Raw genomic sequence first — 23,070 nt, forward strand, 5'->3', positions numbered from 1 at the left:
ATATGAGAGAGGGGAAGGTAGAGTAAGCATATTGAAGACGAGAGGCTAAAATTGTCATTTATGCTAACATAAACACTTGTGGGGAAAGTAGCTCACCAACCCCAATAAGTGCTTAAAAAACACAATAAGTGATTTGGCAAATGGGTCACCAAACAGCCTTGAGTGGTTTTTAAAATAAGCACTTACAATAAGCACGCACTCGTTGCACAAGTGATTATTTTAACAACCACACAATCACCAAACATAGCCTTAAGTCTTGTATAGTTTTTTTTTCTAGAAATATGAAGTTGGATACTTACCTACACTTTTTACGACTTCTAATTCAACAATATGTTATGAAAGTACAAGAATAAAGTTTTCACATTATTTATCATTCCTCTTTTCTGGTTCCCTTTGCCTTCCTACTTGCCGTACTCAGCACGGCCCCCTCTTCTAGTCATAATATTTAAGAAAAAAGCTGATAAAAAATATATTCAAGCAAAAAAGGAAAGGCAGGAGAGGGGAGAGGAAAGAAAGATAGAGATTGAAGAAAAAGAAATCATAAAACTAAGCATTTAAGAAAGCAACATCAAGATCTAAAGTGACAAGAAATTGTTCAAGAGATTTTACCTGCTCACGCTCATCACACTGTGGAACAAATACAGGGAACTGAAATCCATCAGAAATTTGTTGGGCCACAACCAGGTCATCTAGTTTGCTGATTGCTTTCATCTGGCATCTATGGATTCCATTGTTGATGTCAATGGATGTCTTCTCATGCAATGGAAATTCACAAATGTCAGATGTTGAGGCTGTATCATGTTGTTTGAAAGTAACACTGGTTCCCGTATCATGCGTTGCAGCAATGTTTTCTTCAGCATAACAAGTTTGGACATGCTTGGATATTTTATTTCCATTACAAGATCTTAAAAACATTCGGCACAAAACAAAGGAGTCCTGCATATTAGAAATTGTAGGTTGAATAACAACTGTAATGTCCATCCCAGGAGTCAATTTCAATTATTGGAACTCATCAGGAAAGAAGATAAATAATAATATTTTCATATCTGCCCCAATAATATCCTTCAATTTTGTTAAGAGCAATATTATGAAACAATTAAGAAGCAGACAATAGAAACTTAGAAAGAGACGAAATTCTTGTTAAAGGCATTTACTGATATAAAAATTATAAAAAAAAAATTGCAGAGTTTCAGTAACCAGTACAATGAATAACAACCACCATAAATGACATATTTATGCTCTAAATGTTAATGGAGGAAAACATTTCATACTTGATAATGATTAGAACCTTCCTTCATGTAAATACTATATTTATGTCCTAAAAGTTAAATAATGATGGATTTGGCACTGAATAGAACAGAATGGTGTTACAGGATTCATGTAGCCGACTCCATATAGTTAGGACAAGGCTTAGATGATGATGATGTCCTAATCATTAAAACAAATTAACATATTGGAGATATCCAGGAAGAAAAAACATCTGTTTCCACAACCCTCCCAATTGTCATACCAACATAGTTAGAAAGTATGGTTGGGAATAGAGTAGAGCAACTTCTCACAAAAGTGACATGTTGAAAGGTTTAACAACATAAAGGGATGCAAAACAAATTCCTAGAATAGATGACATATGATTTGAATGAAACAGGAACAACCATGAGAAATACTGACCAAAATGATGGGGGAAATTTTACAAGTTGTTACATTATGACCATATATGCAGTTTCTAATAGAGTGTTGCTGATCAAGAAACAGCATGTGTAGATAAGCATGCTAAGATGGAAGAATGGAATAAATATGATTTTTTTTGGATCAGCTATGGAAAACATAAATTTTATTAAAAAGAAGTAAAATTTACAACTCTTGAGTAGCCTTGACTACCCCAGTAGAACTTAAATCAACAACAAAAACATTTTCTTATAGTTACAATTGAGCCCAAAATCAGTTCCCTCTATTGACTCCTTGTTTGGCTAATTGATCCCCCTGCTTGCAGGTGGAGGATTCGGCTTGTAATTGATATATCTTTACATAGTGCCTCTGCTCTGAATAGGTAGATTCTTTTGTTCCCATATTTCACAAGCTGTTTCAGCCCACATAAATGTCTTCCTTACTTGTGGCACCATGGAAACCAAGAACCATGACATCACTATACTATTTTCTTGGTCCCACCTGTCATGTTCAGCACTTCCAGACTTTGGTTCCTTCACTTTACCATTGATGTACCCTGTTTTTCCCCTAGCAGTAATGTAAAGTTTAATTCCCCTAAACTATTCAAGGTAGTTTAGTCCATCGAATGGAATTACTGCCATGGGGAAACTCATATCCATCCCCCCCTCATTCCGTTTTGACCTCCTGAAACCCCAGAAGTTGCAGAATTCTCAGAGGACATGATTCAAGAACACTTTTCAGTTTCAATACACACCTTAAGATCTCCCCTAATACCCAAAAAGGTCCAAAAAACACACTAGAGATGCAGTCCACATGCACACACTCTGGTCTGGATACAATCTGAACACAGACCAGCTCTAATTCTCTTTAAAAATTTTCAGGTTGATTTCAGCACTGCACAAGTTTAACAGTCCCAATCCACCAATTTTCCAAATCACCTAAACGCACCAACTACTAGGAGATATCACAAAGCAGTGAAGTCACACCAAAACTTAGTAAAAACAGGCCATTCATAACCCATTCTCAGGTACAGGATCACATGATCCACAGAAAAGAGGTCTGAACCTCACAATTCCTCTAACTGCATTCAGCAGTCTTGTTTGATAGGGTTTTTTCTTGGTACGCGACCAAGAGAAAAGGAAAAAAAAAAAGGTAAAGCAAACTTGTACTAGTCATAGGTCAACTTCTCTGATCTCAGTTGAAGAAGACAGCAAGGTAAAGAAGAAAGAACTAGTTCGATCTGCTCTCTGACCCAGTAGAACTGCTCTGATACCAATATTAGCAGAAGAAAAGAGAAGAAATAAGGAAGAAGAGAAGAGAAGAAAGGTTTGGAGAGTTCTAATCTGTCTGGCAGCACCAGCTTATGTTATTATATATAGGTCGACCATAAATAAAAGAGAAAAGACCCTTATGCCCTTGCTGTAGTCAAAGTACATAAACAAAGGAAAAAAGGCTATTTTAAACAGAGCAAACAGGCCCTAACTAAGCAGAATACAATCATAAATATAAAGAAAAACATACCAACAGGAGTCAAATCAGTTCTGGTGGCACCAGAATATATTATATTATATAGGGCGACACTTAAAAGATGGGGAAAGGACTCTTATGCCCCTGCAGCACTTACAGTACATAAACAGAATAAAAAACTAAGTTATTCTAAAACATAACAGGAGAAAATAAACTGAATAAAATAACCAGAATAAACAAGCTATTTCAACAGTATATTATATTTATATAATTATAGCATATTTTTTATGCACATATTATATGTCATGTAATATAAACATTATATATACATTTATTGTATTATCAAAAAAATTAAATATATTGTATTTAAGTCATAGGCCCAAAGCCCAAACTGGCTTGGCCTGGCCCACAATCACCTCTAGTCCCAATATAAAGCATCAATAGAATCAACATAGTCCCTAGTGAAAAATATTGGCTCTATGTGAAGTACACCAAGATGGTATTATAACATGATGAGTGGGCAACTATATTGTAGATATGTGGAATAGCAATATTATCACCCACCTAATGGAGATGATGACCACTTTGAGCGAGCTCAAAATTCTTTTGGATGTGATATTAAAGTTGTGTTTGGTTTGAAAGAAGAGGTAGGGAAAGGTAAGGAAACCTATACAAGACCCAAATACAGCCTAAACTCCTAGTTTTTGTTCGTGGAATAGATTATTTGGTTAACCTATTAGAACTATTTGCATGTTCTATGAGTTAAATTTCACTTGAAGTCTTGAGCTTACTCTATAGTGTAGCTTCAACTCTTAAATTCTACAAGACAACTTCACAATATATTATTTTGTCCATTAACCTTAGTTTCTTGGTTTTGCTTGATGGCTTAGACTTTAGAACAAGATAATAATTAAAAGGGTGCATATATGCTTCTTTTATCATTTCAGAAAATGTCATTATTTATTTCCTCACATTTCAAAATTTTCCACTGTCCATAATTTCTATAGTATTTCAATATGACATTTCTTACATGTTCGCCATATTTGAATGACCAACATTTCAACCAACACCAATGTATTAAGCCTTGAACCAAGCCATACATGTCTAGTTGCAGCCTCCTTACAATCAGTAAGCCCATCATATTTTGCAAGATTAAGGCTGCTTAAATGAGATTGGGATGTTCCTTAGACTAGACATCTCAATGCATAGGTAGGCTTGATAATAAAATCACTTGCATACAAAACTATCCAACTCTTCCCTCTTGTATATATGATTGTCATTACTGCACATAACCAATATTGTTCACCAAAAAAAAAATAAAAAAGAAAAATACTGCATATAACCGATATGAGTAATTCCTCAATATTCTGGAAGTGAATGGACATGGAAACTTTTCACATTTGCACCAGATGAAACCATAGTAGTAGTAGTCTCTTATGGTGCATAGTGCCTAGGCATCTCAATGCTTCTAGAGGTTTCTTGAAAAGGAAACTCTAGGATGAGTTACAACTTACAAGAGAAGTTAAGAAACAAGAAAAAAAGGGAAAAATAAAAGAAAAGAAAAATGAGGAGATCTTGAAACACCCTAACCACATGAGACGCTATTTCATCCAGACAATCAATTGCACCAATCCTTGCCTATACAAGGAGTGCTACTCATTCTTGGAACATGTCAGAAATTGTAAGCAATTAAGCTCTAACTAATACAAGTATTTTGCTCTTTTTCTACTCAAGGCTGAGCCATCATGAAAGGGCAGTAAGTATTAAGTGGCAAAACCTAGACCCATTGTTCATGATATCGATATCGATGAACATTTTGCCATGTTGGAGAAATTTTGGAGATATTTCGCTAATTTCACTAAGATATTTTGAAAGTCTTAAAAATCATGAAAGTTTTCTAGAAACATTAAATTAGTTAATAAACATTCAAGAGATCATTAAAACTTAAAAGAAATATAATTGCACATTTAAGGCTCAAACAACCATAACAAAGAACTATATAAATCAAATAGGAAAAAATTAAGCAATTGTAATAGATATGTTTCTCTTTCAATCCCCTTTTAGTCTTTAGGCATCTTCTCTTCTTTATATATTTCAGTTGCTTGCCATTTTAACACTTGTCTTTATTGTGACTATATGTTTTGATTAGATTGGGAATACTCTCTTGTAATTATATGTTCTGCAATTAGATTGAAAATACTTTGCAGATGACATAATTATTTTTTGCAAAGTGATTTGAGAAAGGTGGGTAACTTGAAAGGTCTCGTCAAAACATTTGAAAGGGTTTCAAATTTAAAAACCAATATGGAGAAGAGTTGCATTGCAAGAATTAATTTGGAGGAAGGAGAAGTGCCTTCAATAGCAGCTTTTTTTGAGTGTTCTACCACTAGTTGGCTTATAACTTACTTAGGTCTCCCCTTAGGTTCAAATCCCAAAGGAAGTAGTTTTTGGCAAAGTTCAAAGTATCGGAAACACCAAGTGTACCAGAAAGGCAATTTTAAGAGACGTATCGGGATACGCCTTGGATACATATGTGTATCGGAGAAAAACTAAGATACGCATAAATATGCTTGGAAACACAATAAATACTTTAATAAATCATAAAAATACATCAAGAACACTAATAAGACCTTAATGAGGTTTATATACATTAAATTAATATATTTTAATGGTTTTATGAAGAAATATATTGTAGTTAATTAAAATTTCATTAAAAATCCTATACTTAACTATAATTTATAAATTATAATTTTTAAGTTTTAATGTTTTATGGGATGGGAAAAACCCAACTCTCCTATCCAACCATAAAACATGCATTGGCACAACTTCTATGTGAAAATATAATTAATTTTTACTTAGTATTTAAATACTAATTATTTATTATTTATTTCCAAAAGTTAAATAAATAAATAAATATTATATGATATATTCAAAAAAATAGTTATTAAAGAAGAAATTTCAATTGCTTTGTGGATATGATAGATCATCCACAGAATTATAATATATTCAGTCATTGTGATCAGATGATAAAATATAATTAATTAATTATTTATTTTTTAATTCTAAAAATATAAAATAAAAAAAAATAATTATTAAAGAAGAAATTTCAATAGGTTTGTGGATATAATAGATCATCCATAGAATTATAATATATTCAATTGTTGTGATCAAATGATAAAATATAATCAATTACTATTTATTTTTTAATTCTAAAAATATAAAAAATCAAACAAAATATTAAAGAAGAAATTTCAATTGCTCTATGGATATGATAGATAAATCCATATATCTAAAACATATTTAGTCCTTATAGGCAGAGAAAAAATTACATTTTCAAATTTTTTGTTAACTTATATTTTTCGCAAATATCTTCATGAAATTTTCATAAATCTACTGATAACACAAAAAAAAAATTGTGATTTTGAATGTAAGAAATGTAAATCAACATAAATTTAAACATTCAAGAAAAAAATCACAAGATATTATTAAAAATTTACCTATTTTTGTCATATTTTTTCAAAATTTGAAAAACCTTTAAAAAAAATAACGATTTACACTTTTTTTCTTGCAAAGTTCTGCAAATATAGCACTCTAGAAATGAAGTTTGGAGTTTTAGAGTCATTTAGGTGTGAAGGAAGGCATATTTTTAGGAAAAGAAGCTTTCTTTCCCCCCTTTTATTTTTATTTTTTGTTTTTGGCCGTATCTTTTTTATCGATATGCCCCGATACGGGTCCATTACGCATGAAAAAAGATGAAACATCCATTTTCCATGCGTATCCCGTATCTATTTTTCAAAGATGCGATATGATACACGCCATATCGGGCGTATTGTATTGACATTTTAAACCTTGGTTTTTGGTGCCCGATGATAGAAAGCTATGCAAGGAAATTAGCCAAATGGAAGAGAAATTACATTTTTGTTGGGGGTAAAATCACTTTAATAAAATCAACTCTAACAAACTTACCTCTCTACTATCTCTCAATCTTCAGAATTCCACAAAGGGAGGCTAGAATGTTAGAGAAAATTATGAGGGATTTCCTATGGAAACCAGGGGAAGGGAAAAAAGATCATTCGGTCAATTGGGAGACTATGCAAAAGTAAGAAAGAGGGGGGGGGGATTAGCTATAGGGAATGTTGTTAAGAAGAACTTGGCAATTCTAGGAAAGTGGTTATGGAGATGGCAATTAGAGTGGGAGAAGCTATGGCACGAGGTGATTGCTAGCATTCATGCTACATTGGAAAATGGCTTGGACGCAAGTGTATCTCCTACATTGGCGTCACCTTGGAAGGCAATCCATGGTATTCTTCTTCTTTTCCACAACTTTGTAAGGTATGATGTGTGTTCTAGGGATTCTGTTTGGTTTTGGGAAGATATTTGGCTTGGTAACAGTTCTCTCAAATACCTCTTTCCTTCTTTGTTTGCTATCTTGTTGCTTAAAAAGACTCCAATGGCTAATTTATTCCCCCCCTCTCCCTTTCATTTCCCTTGAGTCTTAATTTGGACCCTGTTGTAAGGCTTACTTAATTGTTACTTTATAGTTGTTGTTAGTAGGCTGTTGGACAGTTACAATTACTTGTTTCTTTGTTCTTCTTTCTTTTTTCTTATTATTCTGATTCTAGGATATGCCGTCAGGGGCATACTTGTAATTTCTGATTCTTTTATGAAGTTAATATAAATAGAAAACTGGCGGCAGCCAGTAGTTACTTTTTTCCTCTCAACCGTACCTCTCTCTCTCTCTCTCCCAATCCCCACGAATCACCACATGGTATCAGAGAAAGTTTTCTAGGTTGGAAAAGACCTACGATCCCTCATGCCCTATTCTTAAAGTGTTTGGACGTGACTGTTTCTGCAGAAACCCTAGCAAGTTTTTGGTGGTTGTTTCTGGAGAAACCCTAGCATTTTCTGGCGGCAACTTTTGTGATTTCTTTTTCTTTGCCATAATAGCAAGAAAACCCTAGTCGGAGAAGGGTGATGCTGGTGCAGACTCCTCTGTTCGATGCTGCGAAGTCAAATTCAGATTAGCACCTTCGTACAAGTGCTGAATAGGTGTGTTTTTTTGTTTCAGTTTCTCAGCCTTCTTTGGTTGATGGTGCGGAGGGCTCATGCCTTGATTATATAGTTATTTGTTTGGACGTTGGATGGTTAGAGTGTGTGAACCATAGTCAAACTGATTGTAATGTATGTAGTGGTGGTGCTGAACCGATTATCGGACTGGTTTATTGTTCTGTTTGGACGTTGTGTTGACTGAACCCCTTGTTCTCAGCAGTATTCCCTTTGTTCTCAGTAGTATTTAATGTTCTTTTGCTCACATTCTAGGAGTAAACCCTGAGTTGCTCACATTCTGATTGTGGCGGCTGTGTTGTTGGGTGGTATTTGGACTGGTTTTCAGTAGTATTCGATGGCAAGTCATGAATTAGCTTCATCGGGGGCTACACCAACCAGCAGCACAGCGGGTATGGAAGGTGAAAACATGGTTTTTCCCATGCCAATTACCCCTTTAAATGGTCTGAACTACCTGGAGTGGGCTAAGAGTGTAAAACTCAATGTAACGGCAAGGGGTAAAGCTGGTTACATCAATGGAAGGGTGAAAGAACCCAAGGGTGAGACGGCTGAACATGATAGGTGGGACCAAGAAAGCAGTATGGTGATGTCTTGGCTCCTCGCAGCCATGGAACCTGATGTGAAAAAGAATTTTATGTGGGCAGACACTGCCAGTGAGATCTGGGAACATGCCAGAACTACCTATTCCGAGCAAAGGCATTACGCCAAGGTTTACCAATTGCAATCTGAATCCTCAACATGTAAACAGGCAAACCGTAGCTTGTCTTCATTACTATTCAGCCCTTACCTCCATATGGAAGGAATTGGACCATTATCAGGCCATAGTGGAAGCACGATGATGATGCTAAGGCCTACAGGAAGCTGGTCTCTCGGCAACGGGTGTTTGCTTTCTTGTTGGGACTGAACTCCGCATATGAACCGTTGAGGGTGCAGATCCTAGGAAGCAAAGAGTTGCCTACGGTTCATGAGGTATACTCCCTTGTCCAATCTGAAGAAAGCAGGTAGAATGTGATGGTTACAGCTGAGGGGGAGCAACAAGTTGCCTTGGCTGCAATGAACAATAACTCCACGGGAAAGAAAAGTGACCCTAAGAAAGTGGATGATAAAGATAAGTTGTTCTGTACCCACTGTAGGCATTCACGACATACACGTGACACTTGTTGGGACATCTACGGGAAACTTTAGTGGGCAGCAAAGAATCAAGAACAAGGTAAAGGTCATTTGAAGAAAATGAGCGCAACACATGTGGCAACCCAAGATACTCAAGTTGCCGGTAGTACCCGAGACCACCCTAACAAGTCTGACCCCAAGGAGGATATAATGAATTCCTTCAGAGAGAACCTGGAATCTTATGGTAGGGCCTTGCGGCAAATGGACAACTCAGTCACTAGTACTCCCTCTACTTCATTTGCATCTACTTCAGGTAATATGGCTTCTACAACACGATTTTGTTGTGGTGTTCTGGCGCATGAGCTCCTATGAATAGATCCGTAGGAGGCGAAGAACTCATTGAGCTCCCCGTGGAAGTATTCCTTCGCATTATCAGATTGGAAAATCTATATTTCAACATGGAACTGTGTAAACACCATCCTCTGGAAGTCTTTCACTATCTTTGGAACTTCGTCTCTTCTACGCATAGTAATTACCCATGTATAGCAAGAGTAATCATCGATCAATGTAATAAAGTACTTATATCCGCCCTCAAAGATTACATTGGTAGGCACCCATACATCATAATACACAACATGAAAAAGAGCATTTGATCTTTTATTACTTGAGTGAAAAGTTGTTCTACATTGTTTGCTCAACTGACACCTTTGACACATGAACTCTGATACTGAACATGACTTAAATAAAACTGGAAACAAAGATTTTATTATTTCGAAAGAAACATGACCTAAACAACTATGCCACAAGAAAATTTGACTCTTATTTGGCTGACTATGCGACTCTGAGGATGACACCGAGAGACCAGATTTGTTGTCGAGAATGTAGAGACCATCCACTAGGCTTCCTCTAGCAATCATCCTCCCAAAAGTTAGATCCTGAAAAACACATGAGTCAGCAAAAAATGTCACACTACAATTCAAGGAGCTTGTAATGCTACTAATTGAAAGCAAGTTTTTGGGAAGCTGAGGGACATGCAATACACAATTCAGGTTAAGGCCATGGGGAAGGGATATTGATCCTTGGCCTGTAATGGAAGAAAAAGAGCCATCTGCAAGTCTCACTCTATCCCTTCCTGACAAAAGAATGGTCCAAGGGGAATCTGTGGGAGTGACATGGAATGCAGAAGACATATTACCTGAAGTAGAGGGAGTACCAGTGACTGAGCTGTCCATTTGCCGCAAGGCCCTACCATAAGATTCCAGGTGCTCTTTGAAGAAATTCATTATATCCTCCTTGGGGTCAGACTTATTAGGGTGGTCCCAGGTACTACCGGCAACTTGAGTATCTTGGGTGTCTTCCAGCGTACACGTCGGAGAGATCAGCAGTGTGATAGAGATGTGGAGCAGCCAAACACTGAGCAATTGACACCATTAGACTCCTAGGAGGTAAGTCCACCCCCTAACCCTACTCCTACTGTGGATAACCTTGACATTCCTATTGCCCAACGAAAGGGAATCAGGCCCTGCACTACCAAACACCCCATTACCCACTTTGTCTCCTATGACCACATTTCCCCTCTTACCGAGCCTTCCTATCAGTAGTTGATTACATCATTGTTCCCAAAAATGTTGCAGAAGCCTTAAAATGCCCTGAATGGGTAGATGACATAAAGGAGGAGATTAATGCCCTCCACAAAATCAGACTTGGGAATTTGTGGATACTCCAAAGGGGAAAGACCCCATGGGGTGCAAATGGGTGTTCACAGTTAAGCACAAGGCAGATGGAACAGTTGAAAGGTACAAAACAAGACTAGTGGCCAAAGGGTACACACAAGTATATGGGGTTGACTATGATGAGACTTTTCCCCTGGTGGCTAAGATGAACTCAATTAGGGTTCTCCTGTCCTTAGCTGCTAATCTTGACTGGGAATTGCATCAACTGGACATAAAGAATGCTTTCCTGAATTGTGACTTAGAAGAAGAGGTATACATGGTTCAACCTCTTGGATTCTGTGCCAAGGGGAATGAAAATAAGGTGTGCAAGCTACGAAAGTCTCTCTATGGCTTAAAACAGTCTCCCAGAGCCTGTTTCAGTAAGTTTCACATGGCAGTTCAAGAGATGGGATTCAAACAATGTCGGTCTGATCATACACTCTTTGTGAAGAGATGTCAGGACCAGGTTGCTGTATTGATAGTGTATGTAGACGATATCATCATTACAAGAAGTTGGAGCTCAGAGATACAGAACTTGAAACAATTCCTTGCATCTAAATTTGAAGTGAAAGATCTAGGACTCCTGAAGTATTTCCTTGGGATTGAAGTTGCCCGCTCAAAAAAGGGTATCTTTGTCTCTCAAAGGAAGTACACCCTTGATCTATTACGGGATACAGGTAAATTAGGTGCAAGGCCAACAGATACTCCTATGGATGTGGACCACAAGCTAGGTGACTATGCTGGTGAACCTCTGAAAGATGTGAAGCAGTTCCAAAAGTTAGTGGGAAAGCTGATTTATCTGTCCATGACCCATCCAGACATTGCCTATTCCGTTGAGGTTCTAAGCCAGTTTATGCACTCTCCTAAGAAGCCACACATGGAGGCAGTAGAGAGAGTCCTTAGATACTTGAAGAAATATCCAGAAACCGGCCTACTATTCAGTAAACACAATCACCTAAAGGTGGAAGTCTTTACAGATGCTGATTGGGCAGGAGCTATGGATGATAGAAAGTCTACTAGTGGGTATTGCACATTTGTGGGAGGAAATCTGGTGACCTGGAAGAGCAAGGAGAAAAGCGTGCTAGCAAAGTCAAGTGTTGAAGCTGAATATAGAGCTATGGCACATGGGGTGGCTGAAGTCCTTTGGCTAAAGAACCTTCTAGGGGAGCTTGGAGTTGTTGTTCATAGTCCTATGTCCCTTTACTGTGACAACAAGGCTGCAATAAACATCGCCAGCAACCCAGTCCTACATGAGAGGGCCAAGCATATTGAGGTGGATAAACACTTCATAAGGAAGAAACTGGAAAAAAAGGGAAATTTGCATCCCTTATGTCAACTCCAAGGAACAACTTGCTAATGTCCTTAAAAATGGGCTTCCTTGCTCGCGGCACAATGAGTTATGTGACAAGCTGGGCATGATAGACATCTTCAACCTAACTTGAGGGGGAGTGTTGTAAGGCTTACTTAATTGTTACTTTATAGCTGTTGTTAGTAGGCTGTTGGACAGTTACAGTTACTTGTTTCTTTTTTCTTATCATTCTGATTCTAGGATATGCCGCCAAGGGCATACTTATAATTTCTGATTCTTTTATGAAGTTAATATAAATAGAAAACTTGCGGCAGCCAGTAGTTACTTTTTTCCTCTCAACCGTACCTCTCTCTCTCTCTCTCCCAATCCCCACGAATCACCACAGACCCTTATAAAAATGATGGTCAAGTTTGGATTCCTCACCCCAAGGGTGTTTTTTACTTGCATTTCTTCCATTCTTTGTGCTCATTGCCCTCTCCCCAAGTTTTTCACTATACTGAAGTTTGGAGTAAACCAGTTCCCCCAAAAGTAGGCGCCTTTTGCTGGGAAGTGTGTCTAGGGAAGATTAACACTTTGGATAATCTTCAGAAAAGAAGGCCAACTCTTTGTTTATCATCCCCTAATCGGTGTGTTCTCTGCAATTCCAACAATGAGAATTATTACCACTTGTTTATTTCCTACTCTTTTATTGCAGATTTCTGGGAATGGGTGTTTTCTTCATTCGGGTGCAAGTGAATTTGCTAGCGGAGGTTAAGGGTCTTTTTTATCCTTCTTTCTTTGATATTCCTCACAAAAGGAAGAGGACCATGTGGAGAAGCCTTCAAGCAACATTGACTTGGATGATTTGGGAGGAGAGGTTTGCAAGAATCTTTCTATAGAAGGAGAGAAGTAAGAAGGTGGTGAAAGAGTGTGTTTGGACTCGATCCATTCTCTAGTTGAAAACTTTGGACAACTTTTCATATTTTTCTTTTGATGATCTATAAAGGAATTGGCTTGTAGAGAAAAGGTGTTATCCGAGGAATGATCTAGTATCCTCAAAGTGGTTACCCCTCCAAAAGATTTTGTCAAACTGAATTTTGATGGAAGTAGTCAAGGCAATTCAGACCCTTCCAGAGTGGGGGGAATCTTAAGAAATAAGGAAGGACATGCCATAGCCCTATTCTCATGCCCAATAGGGGTGAGAGACTCTATTAGAGCCAAGTTGATGGCAGTTCTATAGGGTATACAAATTGCAAATGAGCTAAATCTAGAGAAGTTGGTAATTGAAGGGGATTCTAAGGTGGTGGTGGGGTGGCTACAGGAACCAGAAGATGTAATTTGGGGCAACTAGAAGAAGATGAAGAAATTTATATGGTTGACAAAGAACATGATATAGAGAATCCAGTGGATGAGGAGGGCATCCAATTCTTGTGTTGATTCTCTAGCTAAGCAAGGGATTACTAGGGCACAATTGTATTGGGTGAAGTTGTAATTATTTTTGTTTTTTGTTCTTTACTAAGTGAGAGAGGTTGCACCTCACGCTTCTCTTCGGGAAGCTTGTACTAGTTATATATGTTTTGTCTTCTCTATTTCTTTGATCATTAATAAAATTCCACTCACTTATCAAAAAAATATATATATGCATTTTTCTTTTTCTTTTGAATTATAGTGACTTAGTAAGTGAATATTATGAGGGTGGGCTTTGCTGCAACAATTGGGTTGCTCCATTGCAACCTGGGTGACCAAGGCTCAAATCTTGGAAACAACATCTCTGTATGTGCAAAGATTAATGTACATTTGTCCCTCCCCAGACCCCATATTGGTAGGACCCTCATGCACTGGGCTGCCCTAATATCAAAGTTGTAAGCCAATTATCCAATCACCAATTCCCTGTCGCTTCTTTTAGGAAAATGTTTAAAAAAAATCAAGATGATGTTAATGAAATAATGAAAAGATTTTAATAATATTCTAAAATTTTAAACTTTAAACATAAGTATATCAATGAAATCTGAAATATCACCAACATATTGGCAAATCTCATAGATATTTAGGAAAAAAAGATTCCTGGAAGATTTCGTATTGCCACCTAGCAAATGGGGATATATCGGGGATATTTTGCCAAATATCGTCGGTATTGTGAACCATGCCTAGACCATAGCAGTTTCCTTAGCTTGAACATTCAATTATGCATAACAAAGAGTCCCTACATTCAATTTCCTTAGTGTGAACATTCAGTTTTGGTCCAAACAAAACAAAGTCCCTACATCCACCAACCATAGGTTGACAAATGTAGGTAACCTACCCACATCATTCTCTTAACTTTTTTTTGAAGATAAAAGAAGAAAATTTATTAGAAAAACCAGAAAAAAGTACAACAGGTGACAAGGCATCACTTGGAAAACCCAAAATAAACCAACAAACCCCAACTTTTAAACAATCCCTCTAACAAAACAAAAAACACTAAACTCAAAAACCTGCCACAAATAGACCCAAATCAAAGCCAGAACCCCTACCCATAACTTATCTCCCCTCTTTCCAAAAACCTAATGATCAGAGGCCCAACCCAAAACCCTTCCCATCAGCAGTGCTCACACACTTCCTTCAAGAAATTCATTAGTAGGAATCAGAACCTCTTTTCTCCTCTTTGTAGATTTTCTTGTCTTATTTGCCCTTTTATTTATACCAACTCCAAAAAAGTCACCCCCTTAGTCTAGGAAAAATCTTTTAGACTGTCACATTTCGGTTTTTATTTTGGTTCTTAAATCTTTTCACTATATTAGGAAGAGTCATATTATTCTTCCTCTCCACCCCCTCCCCATTATTGTTAATCCTTTCCAGCTTCAAAGGCAGAACCGCAAGTCTCAGAACCGCAACCCCATTATTTTGGTTCTTAACTCCATCCGTTGCTTCATCCACTTCCTTAAAGGCATTCATTGCAAATTCTCACCACCTATGAAAAATAGACCCAAAATTTTACTTACCTCCACCTCTTTGTTGATAACTGTCTCCAAGTCAGCTTTTTTTCCAATATCACGTGTTTTGTCCATCAGAATTTCACCTTCCTCGCCTTCCACTTCCTCTTCACAATCTATCTCAAGAGGTCTTGTTTTGTAGTCTCTTTTTCTCTGGTAATTCTTTGATTCCTCATTCCAAATTCATTTGTTTCCTCCCTGTCATTTGCTTCTATGTCAGGTGACTGGTCGCCATCCACCTCCTTTGCTGCATTCTCCTTACAGCCACTTCCTTCCTCCTCCTGAACATCAATTAGGACAACTCCAGTTACGTCATTCTCTAAGTTCATCTTCTGGACAGGCATCAACATGGAAGATGCTGGACCAACAACATCGTCCATCAACCCACATGACCTGTTTCACAATCACATGGACCTCTCTTCCCCGTTCAACCGTATTAAATCTGTTGCGCCTTTACTACCTGTGGCCCCCACCTTTCATGTGAAGAGGCACCCATTCTCCTAACTGTTTCACCTCAATGAATAACTCTACTATCATTTCTCATCCACCAAGATAAACTGCATACAATACTTTCAGTCCTTAATTCCAAATGAATGGAATCAGTTAAAATTATATATTTCTACACAAGCCTGTGGGTTAGGATCAGAAAGATAGGTGGCTGTTAAGGTTCAAACTTTACAATCTACAACATTGGTCAAGCTGCTTATACATCTAAAGTCTAGATAGATCTCACAATATGAAGGATTCTTAATTTAGTTCCACCTGTTTTCATTGCCTATCAATATTTGGATGTAGTTTTTCAAAGGTATTGTTTTTTTTCCTTTCAGTTTGAGCATGAAAAGGCTATCGGATATGATCTGCTAGCATGTTACTTTTCAGTTGTGAAAATGAGATGAAACAGGTATTTATGAAACCTCCCAAGCTTAAATCATGGATAAATTTCTTGCATGTATTATGCACGTAACAACAAAATACTCTATGTAACAAGTATATGAGGTATTCCATAACTCTTGTTGAATAAATTCAGTCAAACCCAATTTTCTCCATTTTAAATTGCATGTTCAAGTCATTCTTTTAAATATTTATCCAAATAGTGGCTGCATAGGTTTGATATCATTCTGTACGTGGATGGCATGTATAACCAGGTAAAGTTCACAGAAACAGGTTAATCCAGCCAGTCCCTTGGCCACTGTCGATGCCGTTGATGTAACTCCCAATTCACCATTTGAACAGCAGTGAGAATTAAAAAGAAAAAAGAAAAAAAAAAAAAAAACCATTACAGAATGTTGGTCCCAGCTATTTGGGTCTTGGGTGGGGTGGATTGGATAAGGTCCTAACCTTTGGCATTTTTTTTCACAAAGTGACCGCTCTCAAATGTAACAGCAGGTGAGAATTGTGAATGATTCGATTAACACTAGTTCAGTCCTAGGTCTGAGATAAGTAAGAAAGAAAAAAGAAGAAGAAGAAGAAAAAGAGGATAGGAGAAGAAGAAAGGGTTCAGTCTGAGAAGAGGAAAAGCCAATCCCTCTCTGCTGACCCACCTTATATTTATAATCTTAGTATTAGACTACAAATGACAAATCTGTCCCTCATTATGTATGGGACAAACAACTTAAACTCAGACAAAATAGACAATTCAACCTTAATTAAATAGACAAATGACCAAACTACCCTTGTAACACTCCCCCTCAAGCTAGAGAGTATACATCATATAGTCCCAACTTGTTACATATATAATCCATTCTTCCTCGACTCAACTCCTTTGTAAACAAATCTGCCCATTGGTTTCCTGAACTCACATGAGTTGTACTTATCACTCCACTGATCACCTTTTCTCTTACAAACTGGCAGTCAACTTCAATATGCTTTGTTTTCTTGTGAAAAACTGGATTAGAAGAAATGTGGACTGTAGGTTGGTTATCACAATACAACCTCATGGGTTTGTCAACTAAGAACCCCATCTCCTACGAAAAAAAAATTCATCCACACTAGTTCACATGTAGTATGAGCCATGGCCCTGTATTCAGCTTCAACATTGCTTCTTGCTACCACAATTTGTTTCTTGTTCTTCCAAGTCACTAGATTGCCACCCAGAGGCAGAAAAGTACAATACCCTGTAGTGGATCTCCTATTAGACACATATCCGACCCAATTAGCATCTGTGTACCCCTCTATCTCAAGAGTTCCTCCACTCTTGTATAACAAACCACGACCTGGAGCGCCCTTCAAGTACCTAACAATTCCTAGAGTTGCCTCCCAATGTGGAACTCAAGGATGTTGCATAAACTGACCCACCATACTTACTACAAATGATATATATATGGACGAGTAATAGTCAAGTAGTTCAATTTACCCACCAACCTCCTATACCTTCCAGGATCATCAAACTCTACACCTGCATCAATACTCAATTTGACATTTGGTTTCATGGATGTTTTACCTAGTTTGGCACCTAACAACCTTGTTTTTTCAAGTAAATCAAGAACATACTTTCTTTGGCACAAGTTAATACCATGTCTTGACCTTGTAACTTCTATTCCCAAAAACTATCTCAATTTACCCAAATCTTTTGTTTAGAAGTGATCATGTAGAAAGTTCTTCAACCTACCAACCCCATTGCTATCACTACCAGTTATGACAATGTCATCCACATACACCACTAACAAAATTTTCCCAACTTCTGATTCATAACTGAACACAGAATGGTCAACCTAATATTGTTTCATGCCAAAATCCCTCGCTACTTCATTGGATTTGCCAAACCACGCAAGTTGAGATTGTTTAAGCCCATAAATCAACTTCTTGAGTCTGCAAACTTTACCATCCTCCCCCTAAGCAACAAATCCTGGTGGTTGCTCCATATATACTTCATCAACAAGATCACCATATAAGAAGTCATTTTTTATGTCAAGCTGAAAGAGGGGCCAATCATACATGGCTGCTAAAGAAATCAACACCCGAACTAAGCCAATCTTAACCATAGGAGAGAATGTCTCCGTATAGTCAACACTAGACAACTAATAATAGCCTTCGGCCACAAACCTGGCTTTCAACCATTCCACACTGCCATCTGGAAGATATTTCACTGTGTATACCCACTTACATCCAACAACATGCTTACCAAGAGGGAAAGTGGTAAGCTCTCACGTGTGATTGTATGCCAGTGCAGACAATTCCTCTTCCATTGCTTGCTGCCACCCTGGAGAGGAAATGGCTTATTGGACATTTTTAGGAATAGAAACAGATGATAACAAAGATACAAATTGTCAATGAAAAGCAGAAAGGTGAGCAATAGAAACATAATTGGAAATAGGATGAGATGTACAATTACGTTTACCTTTCCACAATGCAATAAAAAGATGAAGGTCAGAAGGAGGAGGTACAACTGCAAGATCTGTCGACGAGGGATGAACTAGAGGAGGGGTCGGTGCTCTTCTGTGAGTATACAACTATACACTTGTGTAATTGGCGGCCTTTCAGTATTAACCTGCATTGGAGAAGACAACAACTGAGACACAACAGGAACCGTAGGAAGGGAGTCCCTCAACTGGAATTAGAAGAGAAAACACAAGAGCAAGAGGAGGAATATCAGAACTAGAAAATAATGGAACAAACTCAAAGAAAGTGACATTAGAACACACAAAAGATCAACGAGAGCTAAGGTTGTAACACTTGTACCCTTTCTGGATTTTAGAGTAGCCAAGAAAGATGCATTTTGTAGCACCTGCATCTAACTTGTCCGGTCCAAGCCCTAAATTCTGAACAAACAAACACAACCAAAGACTTTGGGAGTAAGAGGGAATTGAGAAAGAGTAAGGAACAAGACTGAGAAAAGGGACTGACTTCCAAGGATAGACATAGGCATCCAATTGATGAAAAAACATGATGTAAGGACAGCATCACTCCAAAAACGCTTTGGAACATTCATATCAAGCATAGTAGACCAAGTAGTTTCAAGTAAGTGTCGGCTCTTTCATTCAGCCATGCCATTTTGTAGTGGGGTATAAGAACAAGAAGTTTGGTGAATTACCCCATGATGCTCTAAGTATTGTTGAAATGGTGTTGAGGTGTATTCTTTTGCATTATCCAAGCGAAGAATTTTAATATGAACACTAAATTGGATACGGATTTCAGCATGAAACTTTTGGAAAATAAAGAACAATTCACTTCTGTCTTTCATAAGATAAAGTCATGTCATCCTTGAATAACCATCAACGAAAATTACAAAGTACTTGTAGCCATTGTACGACACTACTTTATTTGGACCCTAAACATCTGAATGAACTAAAGAAAAAGAACACAAACGACTATCAACTCTAAGACTATAATGTTTCCCAAGCTGACACGACTCACAAACTATAGATGCGGAGGGTGTCTGATCAACCTGTTGGTTCTCACTAACTATACCACCACCACTAGTCACAGCATGATTAGCCAAAGTGTTGGGTGGACCATGTAAGTTATAACAAAAGTTAACAATATGCCCCTCCAATCCATAGTATGTGCACCTCCTAGGACCAGTACTTAGTCCTCTACCACGACCTCCCCTTGAATCTCGACCTCCACTGCAACCACCAGTATGATTGAACATAGGACTACCTCAGGTCCCTAGAAATCCATGACCACCTCCACCACCTCTATTTCCACGACCTCCCCCTCTCGCCACCACAAAACCAGCCCTGTCTGAGAGCGCGAAATGCTCCATAGGTTCAATAGAAATCCTCTAGAGTCGGGCAAACACCTCCTTAAGAGAGGGGAGAGCAGATCCGCCTAATATTTGTGCTCGAATAGGTTCATAATCAAATTTTAAACCCACTAAAAACCTTGTCACATCAAATTGTTCTCGTTGTTGTTGCTGAATTTTAACATCCGAAGTCAAAGGGTGATATACATTAAGCTCATTACGGAGATTGCTCATGCTTGCATAGTACTCTTCTAGACATTGATTTCCCTGCTTAGGTTAAAGTACTCTTAATAAAGTTGGTACACTCTACTAGTGTTATCTTGGCCAGAATCAAGTTTCTTGGCATGGTCCCAGATCTCCTTAGTTGTATCCTAGAACATAAAGTTCACACTAATTTTAGGCTATTACTATTCCACAACCAAGTCATAATTTGTGTGTCCTCCTATTCCCACTCACTAAACCCTGGAGATTCAGAAGAGAGTTTCCCCGCACTCACATGTTTCACCTTCTTCTTGGCTCTTAAGAACACTTCCACTGATTTAGCCCATGGCACATAGTTCTAACCATTTAACTTGATAGAGATCATTTGAACATTCAGGTAATCGGGGGAAATCATAACCCCAATCTTATTATCACTACCCTCCCCAGTTGTAGCCATTATAGCAAAGTCACCACACACCAAAAAAAGATTCAACTATAAGAGACAAAAGTCATCATTCACTATTCAGCACTACACCACACACCACCCAATAAAACACTGTTGTTACAACACCACTATCAATCAACACTGCCACATGGATGAAATCCAATCCAAAAGAGAGAGAACACACTACACTATCAACCGACTAGAGAGTTCTGTTCACACCTGTCCACAACTAGCCCTCTCCGAGTCATCGATTAGAGGGTTTCTAGCAAACCACCACAGCAACTGGAGGCATATTTACCTCCAAGAAGGAAAATCGACCACTCCTTTTTGGTCCCTTATCGATCCTCCAATTAGTTTGGAAGTCATTTTAGAAAGAAATTATGATATGGCAATCCAATGAGGAAGGAAAGAAGAAAAAAAAAGTGAGTTCAAAACTGATTTTCTAGTGCTCTTATACCATGTAAATAATTCGATTAACACTAGTTCAGTCCCAGGTCTGAGACAATTAAGCAATAAAGAAAGAAGAAAGGGTTTAATCTAGAAGAGCAAAAGTCAATCCGACCCACCTTATATTTATAAATCTTGGTATTAGACTACAAAAGACAAATCTGTCCCTCGTTATGGGACAGACAAAATAGACAATTCAACCTTAATTAAATAGGAAAATGACCAAATTACCCTTATACTGTCGATTCTAACAAGAATAAAAGAACGAAATTTGCCCGCTTAACTTGCTAAATTGCTCCATTTTTTTTTCACGAGGATGTCCAATTGCATTTTACAATTTTTTAAGGAAGAGGCAGCCGACAATGGTAATAAGCTAGTCAACCAAATACCCAGGTAGTTTCCAAAACAATATTTGAGGGATAAAACATTTTCTCACATTCTGATAAAACATTCAACCAGCCATGGAGACAAGGAGAAAGAAAAATAACCTTCCAGAGGTCTTCTTCACAAATTGCAAACCAGAATCAAGTAATCCAATTAAATAAAATAGAATGACAGACACAAAAAGAATTCCGAGAACCCTGTTTACCTTCAGATGATCAACAAGGGCATACTCATACATCATCCAACCAGACTTCTCTGCTTTCAACGAATTACCTCTGTAAAACACAAAAGTCTTCCTCTTCCCCAATAAAACTCCTTTTCCAATAACATCCCGGGCCCGTCCCCTGCTCTTCCAGAAGCCGCCTCTGGTTTTCCGCTTCCCGCGGTCACTTGTCGCCTTTGCAGTAAAACAATACCAATGCTTCTTACGTCCGCCGTCACCAAATGGGAAACACGCGATCTCCGGTAGGTCACAGGGGTCATAGTTGTACAGATCCAACTCTTCAATCACATCTGAGCCTAAGAGCGGAACATCAGTAACTGAAAGGTTATGGTGCGTTGGGCTCTCCCTGTTGTTCTTGTTGCTAAGGTAGTAACATAAGAGCTGTTCTTCGGTTGGACGGAATCGGAAACCAGGCGGATGTGGGATAGGAATCGATTTAAGATTCCTAATATGTCCCATGAAGCGGAGCGACAGTGAACTCGCTGAAGATTTACAAATCTCATAATGTGGGAAGACACGCCACGACACAGAAAATGCTTCGACTTCGGACTTTGGAAGCTTGTTTGCCAAGTTTCTTGTTTAATGGCAGTTGACATTGTACCTCATTTCCGTACGTCCATTAACCGATGTAGGTAACACGTGGACGAAAAGTGGCAAATAAAATATAGGAAGGAAAGGTTGGAATGTCCATTTCCGTACGTCCGTACGTCCACACATATGAAATATCTCTTATACTTCTATTTGTTATTTATTACGAGATGTTCCCAAGGGTGGGATGTACATATGAGGTGGATGTAAGTAAAGTTTGGATATACTCTTTAAAGATCCCTCTTCACATTGAATTCACACGTATCATGGTATGTACCTTCTATTTTAATTTGACTGTCAATTTAGTACCCGATTTTTAAAATGCGACAATCTAGTATTCAAACTTTCATTTTGCGACAATTTAGTACCTATCGTTAATGGACCATCAGTTATATATATCACGTGACCTCATGTGTGATTTAAGACTTTTGAAAATATCAAAATTACCCTTGAAAATAAAACACAATATTCATTATATTCTTTCTCAAGAAAATGAAACAAAACCCAAGCTCTCAATAGTTCAAACCATCATTTCATGACGAAAACCCAAGAGCCCAAAATAAAGGGCTCACCGCTAGTCACCACCATGGCCAGTAGGAGGGGTGATGTTCTTAGTTCACCCGTAACCGCAACCATAGCCCACACTTGACTCTCCTAATCAAGAGAGAGAAAAGGAACTACGACAAAGGCAAAACAAGAACTACGGAAGAGAGGGAAAAAAGGGCTAATATTATTCTTTTATAGTGATTATGACCATGCATTGTCGATCATCCAAAGTCCAAACAATTTGAAAAGCGTGTGAGAGAGAGAGAGAGAGCCA

The 23,070-nt window shown here is 37.9% G+C and overlaps 1 protein-coding gene across 2 annotated transcripts in view; it reads right to left on the reverse strand.

Moving 5' to 3' along the window:
• LOC148877196 (NAC domain-containing protein 96-like) overlaps positions 1-22,207 on the reverse strand; it is a 43,538-nt gene extending 21,331 nt beyond the window's left edge. Inside the window, exons 1-2 of one of the 2 annotated variants that reach the window (XM_088964966.1) lie at positions 21,645-22,207; positions 610-936 (exon numbers count right to left, since the gene is read on the reverse strand). In XM_088964966.1, coding sequence (XP_088821092.1) covers positions 610-936; positions 21,645-22,121 — 804 coding nt within the window. In that variant the 5' untranslated portion in view covers positions 22,122-22,207. The remainder of the gene's footprint in view (positions 1-609; positions 937-21,644) is intronic. The other variant, XM_088964967.1, reaches the window with a different exon arrangement.
• Positions 22,208-23,070: the final 863 nt, after the last annotated feature.

This window comes from Nelumbo lutea, chromosome 1 (genome assembly GCF_056320005.1).
Source record: "Nelumbo lutea isolate HS-2025 chromosome 1, American lotus-T2T, whole genome shotgun sequence".
Taxonomy (NCBI): domain Eukaryota; kingdom Viridiplantae; phylum Streptophyta; class Magnoliopsida; order Proteales; family Nelumbonaceae; genus Nelumbo; species Nelumbo lutea.